The sequence below is a fragment of the Leptosomus discolor genome, chromosome 23 (genome assembly GCF_034619465.1).
Source record: "Leptosomus discolor isolate bLepDis1 chromosome 23, bLepDis1.hap2, whole genome shotgun sequence".
Taxonomy (NCBI): domain Eukaryota; kingdom Metazoa; phylum Chordata; class Aves; order Leptosomiformes; family Leptosomidae; genus Leptosomus; species Leptosomus discolor.
Window position 1 is genome coordinate 8,320,901 of NC_141413.1, and position 7,236 is coordinate 8,328,136.

Here is a 7,236-nt window from a genome sequence, read left to right on the forward strand (position 1 = left end):
TGAGCAGGCCAGAGAGCAGCTCCTCCGCCTGAAGCGGTTTTTGTCCGCGTGCGTTCGACGCCGGCGTTGAGCCCTGTGGGTTACGCGGCTGCCGAAGGAAAAGCCATATTGCAAAGCAAGCACAAGGCAAGAGCAGCCTCAGCTCCAAGGCGAGGCGATTGTCTGCACTCTTCGAATGCCAGACACTAAAATCACGGCCAGAAAAGGCTCCCAAGCCCTCGGAGGCATAAGCTATGCAATGGGGTGGGCTGGCGGAGCCGTGCCACTGCCGGAGCCGAGCCTGACCCTCTCCACCAGAGCACCAAAGAGCCGAGATGTGGGCGGAGACCCCCCCAAGCAGGTCCTCGTCCTTCACCCAGGGGCGCACGCTCAGAAGATACTTGGGTTTGCTCTTAGGAAGGCAGAGGAACCCCCCGGCTGCCAGCCTTGCACTCACATAGGGCGAGAGGGAAGCGCCGGGGAGCAGGAGCCGTCCCTGGGAAAGTGGGAGAATGGCGCCAATTAGCGAGGGCCCTTCCTCGGATAGTTCACACGATGCATTCAAAGGGCTGGAACTTGGATAAGCACTTATTTTTTTCCCCATTTAAAACCCAAGTCCCTCCTTTTTTCTAGCACGCCGGTGAAAAAGCCACACCGCAGGCGGCAGCAGGCGCTGGGAGCCGTCCCCTGCCAGGTCCTTCCTAAAACAAGAGGAGGTGGGTCACCCCGCAGCCGGGCAAGGGGCACCCCATCCTGTGCTGGTACCGTACAGCTCTGCCTGCTGCCCGCCCCTGCCCACGTGGAGCAGGGCTGTAGTGCACCCCTCAGCCGGCGTTGAGCCCACCCCAGCCGTAAGGGTGGTGCCGAGGACGCGGGATGGGACCCCGGTGCCTCCTCCGCCCCCTTCGGCCTCCCCCCGCCTCAGTTTTCTCCTGCGTGTGAGCGAGTTCAGTTATTTCGCTCCCTCCCACGCGAGGACCCGGCCGGGAGGACCAAGCACTTAGTGGTGGATTTGTCTCACCTCCGGGAACCCCGGGGGAACCCTCACCCCGCAGGGCTGGGGCACCGCGGGGCTCAATTCTGCCGCCCCCCCGCCCGCCTCCCCTTCTCTGCCCAACCCACGGCTGGAACCACGTCAGATTTAGCAGAGTTTAAAGCCCTGTTGTCGATACCGCAGCCCACACGGTCTTGCTGATGCTGAGTTGTTATATACGCTTGCTGCACTGTGACAGTATTATATGAAAAGCTTTGTATTATTAATTACACTTTTTTTTGTTTGTCTGTTTACATTACAAGCAAATGACATATCAACAGAGAGCTTCTTGCAATATACGTGGGGGAGGGAGGGCAAAGTATGCCAAAGAAATGTCTTTAAAGGGGTCTTTTTGCATTTTTATATAAATAGAATGTTTCTAGCAGATATGTTTTGTTTAATATATTAAAGATTTGCCAATCTGCCGAGATCCGCTGTCATTTCTCGCAGACTCGGTGTTCAGATCCAGCCCGCCGCCAGGCACGGGGAGGGCCCCGGTTCGGTGGGCGAGCAGCCCGCGGCGTTACCCTCACCCCGTCCACGGCTGCGCCTCCGCCGCAGTTCCCAGCAGCTTCACTGCCCTCATTTAACCGAGACGGGGCCCTTTTTTTCTCAGCACCATAAAGCGTCTCCTCGACCCGCTCACAAACCTCCGAGGAGGTGAAGCACAAGAAGGTGAGGCCACCCTGGAAAAGCCGGAGCCGGGCCAGGGAAAACCAGCGCCAGCCAAGGCGCTGGAGACCCTCCCCTGGGCACCACCTCACCGTAAGCCCAGGGGCTCGCCAGACCCGCTCGTGACGCCGCCCCGCCGGACTGGGACGCACCAAAACGCCTTTTGCCAGAGGCTGCCAAGAGGGAGAACCCAGAGACCGGCGCTGGCACCCGCGCTGCTGTTTATTGCTGACGGAAACCGAACGTAACCCAGAGCGGCTACTCCACAAGAAGCCCCATTTTGGTCCAGAACACGGAAAAGGACACAGCCCGCTCCTTCCCCACAACCCTGCTCCCTCGGGCGACTGTCCCTGCAGCGCGGGGTGGCTCGGCCACCACCGGGCTCCAAGCTTGTGGTCCCGCAGTCCCTGCTTGCCCCAGGACGGTGCTGGAGACGAGCACCTTCACGGCCAGGCCTTGGCCTTCCTGAAGGCCCGGATCTCCTCCGGGCCCCGCAGGTACTGCTCGATCTCGCTGTCGGAGATGGGCTCGTCGCCGGTGACGGCAGAGTCCGCAGCGCTTGGGGCTGCCGCCCGCAGTCTCTTCCTCGGGTGGGTCAGGCAGGGCGGCAGCAGGGGCCTGGGGCCGCCCTCGCGATGGCGCTTCCCCTCCGAGGGACAGCCGTCCTCCCGCGCCGCCCCTCCTGCCGCCGCGGGAGAGCTGGGGTAGCCCTCGCCCGGGGCCGCAGCACGCTGCTGCTCCTCCTCCTCCTCCTCCTCCAGGCAGAAGGCGTTTTTCATCAGGAAAATTCGGTGCTGCAGCAAGTCCCCGATGTGTTTGACCACGGTCTTCTTGTCCACGTCAAGGACCCTCAGCCAAGCGAGCTGGGAGGCCATTCTCAGGAGGATGTCGAGGAGCTCCTTCAGCCTCAGGTGCGCCGGCGGCGGCAGGTCGACGCCCGCCAGCTTGCAGAACCGCGCCAAGGCGCAGGCGAGGCGGGCGGCGGGCCGCAGCGACTGCCACGACAGGAACGCCGCGGCCGTGACGATGGGCACAGGGTGCCGGCCGGTGACCAGCCACGTCTCGCTGGCCAGCTCCACCAGCTGCGTCGTTCGGGCGACCATCTTCTCCTTGTCCTCCACAAACGGGGCAGGGACGTCGGCCGCGGGCTGGAACAGCCGGAAACTGCGAGAGCGAAACGCCCTTCGTTAGCGCCAGGGCACGGGGAAGCCTCGCCGCGCAGCGCCGCAGCAACCCAGCTCGACGGGGGAGCCGGCTGCAGCAAGGTCCTTTAGGACAAACACAGCCTGCTCCTGCGGCGGGCTTCTGCTGGTGAGACGAGCCAAGTGCCCCGCTGCCCTCTCCAAACGGAGGAGAAAGGGGCAGGAAGACAGAAACCACAGCCCAAACCGCGACAAGGGAGGCAAAAGGCCCTCGCAGTCTGTAAAACCCCCAGGACGCGCGTGGGCCGTTCCCCACAAACACCAGCCCCGCTGACGCCCACCTCCGGGCTGCTCCGCTGCGCTACGGCCGCTGGCCGGAGCAAGAACCGATGAATTTTGTCATTCAAAGGAAAAAACCAGATCACGGATTTCGGATGCTGTCGCACCAGGACCGCCGCGCAGCGTAAAGGGCTCCCGGCAGATCTGCGCCCCCTTAGCGCGGTGTCAGACTCTGGAAGGGCCGGAGGGGCCCCGTTACCTGTTCAGGTGCGTCTTCACCAGATCCGCCAGGCTCAGGGCCGGCACGGAGAGCCCGAGCTCCTTCTGAAGGCTCAGGAAGACGCTGGCAAACAGCTCCTGCTTCGCGTAGAGGAGGGAGCAGACCGTCCCCATCGTCAGGGGCCAGTTGTGCTGTCGACAAGTCACGAAGACGCAGCAGCCCCCCAGGAGCTCCTTCTTCTCCAGGCTGACCCGGTGGAAGGAGGGGTGCTGCAGAGCTCTCTGGAAGTACGACACCGCCGTCTCCTCAAACACCGTCGGGAGCTGGAGGACTTTGCAGAGATCCCGGACCCGCCTGATCCCTGCGAGGAGACGCCGCCCTTCAAGATCAGCTCAGGCAGCTCCTGCGACGCGGCCCCCCTCGATACGAGGCAGCAGCGTTGCCCAGCCCCAGGCAAAGGCGCGGGAGCAGCCCCGTTCCCGCAGGTACCGTGAAAATATCTCCCGGGTCCCTCCATGCAGGGGAGTCTGCTGAAGGCAGACACAGAACTACGGGCCGCCTTCGTGCCTTACCGCCCGCTCCGAAGGCTTTTACCGCCTCGGGGAGCGTCAGAGACACGTCACACAGACCAGAGCAGGGCAGCCAGCGGGAACCGGGGCGCGAAGGACGCCGAACGCCGCGCTCTTACCTCGCTGCAGGCAGCGGCTCAGCTGCTCTTTCTGGCCGGTGCTCTGGGAATAGGCCACCTCTGGAAAAATAAACAGCCAGCGTTAGGCCAGGGAGTCTCGCAGCGACTCTGGGGGGACGGCGTCATCGGGATTTTGGGCAACCAGGTGCCCACGGCACGGGATTTCGGTTCTCAGAACCGAGGGGTCTTTGCAGGCGCTGAACTGGAGCAGCGCTGCGGGGGCGCAGGATCCCTCCCGACCAACAGACCCAGCGAAGGGCCCCGGGACGGCTCCGCTCCTCCCGTTAAAGAGATTCAAACGCCGAGGAGCGGCGCGCCGGCGGCTCCACGCCCAAAACCCGGCGGGGGGGGGGGGTGGGGGGTGGGGTGGTGTTGGTCTGACCCTGTAAGTGCTAAAACCACGCGGGGCTTTTGCTGAGGGAAGGGGGAAAAGCGGCTGGTCCGGCCCTGACAGCCCCCGGCCCTGGCAGCCCCCGGCCCTGCCCTCCGCACCGGGGCCTTTCCGACACCGAGGAACCGGCCGCTCGGGGAGCACCTCCCCTGCTCAGACCGACTCAGGACGGTCCAACGCAGCTTTTCACCGCGCGGTTCGCAGCGGGACGAACGCCGGTGGCCCCGGGACGTGCCGGTGACAACCCCCCCCGCCCCCCGCCCCGGGGCCGGGCCCGGGCCCGCACCTCGCAGATGCTCCTCCTCGGTGTAGGTGGTGGTGAGGAGCCCCTCGGCCAGGACGCAGCCGCAGGCGGCGCAGACCAGCTGCTGCTGCGCGTAGTGCGCGTCCTCCACCAGCGCCGCCGAGCCGCAGCCCGGGCAGCTGCCCCGCGCCGCCATCAGCCGCCGCCGCCCCCGCCCCGGGGGAGCGCTGTGGCGGGCGCACCGCCGCCCACCAATCGCGGCGCAGCCCGCGGTCCCCCCGCCTTGTCCCGCCCGGGCTGAGGCGCCGCCCCCCGCGCGTCGCGTTCCGGGTTCCGCCAGTTCCGCCCGGGCGGAGGGGACAGGGACCGAGGGGACGGGGCGCTCCCGCCGCTCAGCGGGGAACGGCGGGATCGTAAAAGCCTTCCCCTGGGGAGACGCATCGGGCACAGCTCGTCGTCCGCGTTAGAGCCGCCGGCGGGAGCCGCGTCCCGCCCCGGTGTGCGGCTGGGGGGGGCTCTGGGCAGACACCCCCCCCCCCCCCCCAAACCCCGTCCTCACCGGGCCGTGACAGCACTGGGGGCTCCTGCAGCCCTTGCCCACGGAGGAGCCATCACCGTCAGGGGCCGGAGGGTGAGGGAGGATTTAACCGGCTCCTGGCCAAGAACCTTTCCCATGTTTGGGTGGTGGTTTTTTTTTTTTTGCTTTACAGAAACTCTCGGTTCTCGTGGTGCGGATGAGCGCGTCCATCAGGTCTCCCCACCCTGGGAGGTGTTTGCTGTGAAATTCCTGCTCGGAGGGCCAGGACTGGCCCCAAAATGCCTGGAGGAGGAGGCGGCGGCCTAGTCACCAGGAGAGGATGAGGCCCTCTTGACACTGCTCATTCAGAAAAAAAAAGACAAAGCTATCAGAACGCTGGATTTAAGGTATTTTTATTTTAGTGTTCCATGAAACCAAAAGGCATTTAAAAACAAACAAGTACCCAGGCTAAAAGCAGACAGCAAGAACAGAGAAAAATACATTCAGATCCTTCAATAATAAAACAAAACATTTGATTCTTAAGGCCCTTAAAGTCAAGGGGAAGCACCTTGCTGGACATAAAACGCCAGCCCCCTCACACCAAAGCAGGGCTGTAACGAGGATTGCCAGTAAAAGACTGAGGTACGAGGTTTGTGCGGCGCTGTCGCGGCCGTGGAAGTCGAGGCGTGGCTGGTGCAGGACCCCGGCCCCGCAGCAGCGCCCGGGCGGCTCCGCCGGGAGGCTCGACACCTGCAACCAGGGGGGAGGACAACCCCAGGGGCAAGAGCCAGACGCAACCCTGGGTCCACCTCAACGGACACGGCTGTAACTGGCCAAAACGGCTGCCAGGAGAGGGTGTCCCAGGTTTTAAGGCTTCACCTCCAAGGAGGCCGCTAGGAGCACACATTCCCACTTCGCTTCCGTGTACGCAGCGCGATGCACGTGATACAAACTTCGTAAAACCCACACTGCAAAAGCATCGCACGCAGCACCGTGGTGCCTCCAGCAGCCAGCGGCTCAGTAGTACCCATGTTGGCTTCAAAGGAGGCCGGCAAAAAGGAGAGTCCAGTCTTGCTTTCCACGTGCCCAGTTCTGACTACCAGTAATACCGTTTGTGAACCATTAAGTCACTGTTCAAAGGCACAACCGTTTTTTATGACTCTCTGACCGAGACCATCAGAAGCTGTGCAATAAAGTCTAGAAGACAAGGTATTAGCGAGGTATAGGCAACCGTTTCTTTCCAGAGGTCCACTGAGGCACAAGGAGGAAACGAATTAATCCTTCATCTTCCTCACTATTTCAAGGCACGAGAAGCAGCAGCAGTTTTCAGTAAGGCCACGCAGTACCACTCAAGACTAAAACCACCAGACAAGAGCTGAAGATGCCACTAAGACCTTCTGTGTTTCAGATCCTTCATTCACAGAAGAGGGTAAAGAAACAACCCCTTCAGTGAAGACATCTGCTCAAATATAAATAAAATTAGAAAAAAGTACCCAAAGTCTTAGAAGACTCTTAATGCTTAAGGCTTGTTTCAACTCAAGCTTCCCGTGAAGGACAGCTCTGTCAGAAAAGCTCCAGACTTTGGTAGTTGGTCAGTTTACAGCAATAAAAATGTAATTAACAGCATTTTTTAAAATTTTCCAATAAATGGATACATCTCTAGGCAAATATATTAAACTACTCTTCACTACAAAAATACAGTATTTGAGACTCCCCAGTAGTTTTCAGTGTTTTATGACAATAGTAAGCAGACCACTCACAGGTTGATAGTCGATCCAGCTGGTCTAGTCCCTCAATAAAGTGCTTTGCTGCAGAAAAAGCGAGTTAGAAACTCAGCCCTTTCGAGCTAATCCAGGAGTGACCCAATAGACCCTTTCAACTTCCGAAGGCAGGAGCGTTTGCTTTGGTCCTCTGCTACCCCACTCTTTCGGTATTTCGACTTTCTTCCAAGCCCTTTAGGGACTCTTGCAGCCCTGATGAACCCCAGAGGTGCAAAGAGGCATCTGACTTTTTTGACCTTTGAGAAGAGCTCGCCAAAAAAAAAAAATAAAAGCCAGGTTTAGTTTTCCAG

The 7,236-nt window shown here is 60.9% G+C and overlaps 1 protein-coding gene across 1 annotated transcript; it reads right to left on the reverse strand.

The window, feature by feature from the left end:
- Positions 1 to 1,900: 1,900 nt before the first annotated feature.
- On the reverse strand, positions 1,901 to 4,844 carry BRF2 (BRF2 general transcription factor IIIB subunit). The gene is made up of 4 exons (XM_086477169.1): positions 4,691 to 4,844; positions 4,014 to 4,073; positions 3,365 to 3,686; positions 1,901 to 2,848 (listed from the first exon to the last, which is right to left on the reverse strand). Exons 1-4 carry the CDS (start codon positions 4,842 to 4,844, stop codon positions 2,128 to 2,130), a joined length of 1,257 nt encoding a protein of 418 aa, XP_086333295.1. The 3' UTR covers positions 1,901 to 2,127.
- Between the last annotated feature and the right edge of the window lie 2,392 nt (positions 4,845 to 7,236).

Coding starts and splice junctions, on each gene's coding strand:
- BRF2 (XM_086477169.1), bottom strand. CDS start 4,844: ATGGCGGCGCGGGGCAGCTGCCCGGGCTGCGGCTCGGCGGCGCTGGTG. Junction 4,074..4,690: donor CGAGGAGGAGCATCTGCGAG/GTGCGGGCCCGG, acceptor TTATTTTTCCAG/AGGTGGCCTATTCCCAGAGC. Junction 3,687..4,013: donor GAGCCGCTGCCTGCAGCGAG/GTAAGAGCGCGG, acceptor GTCTCCTCGCAG/GGATCAGGCGGGTCCGGGAT.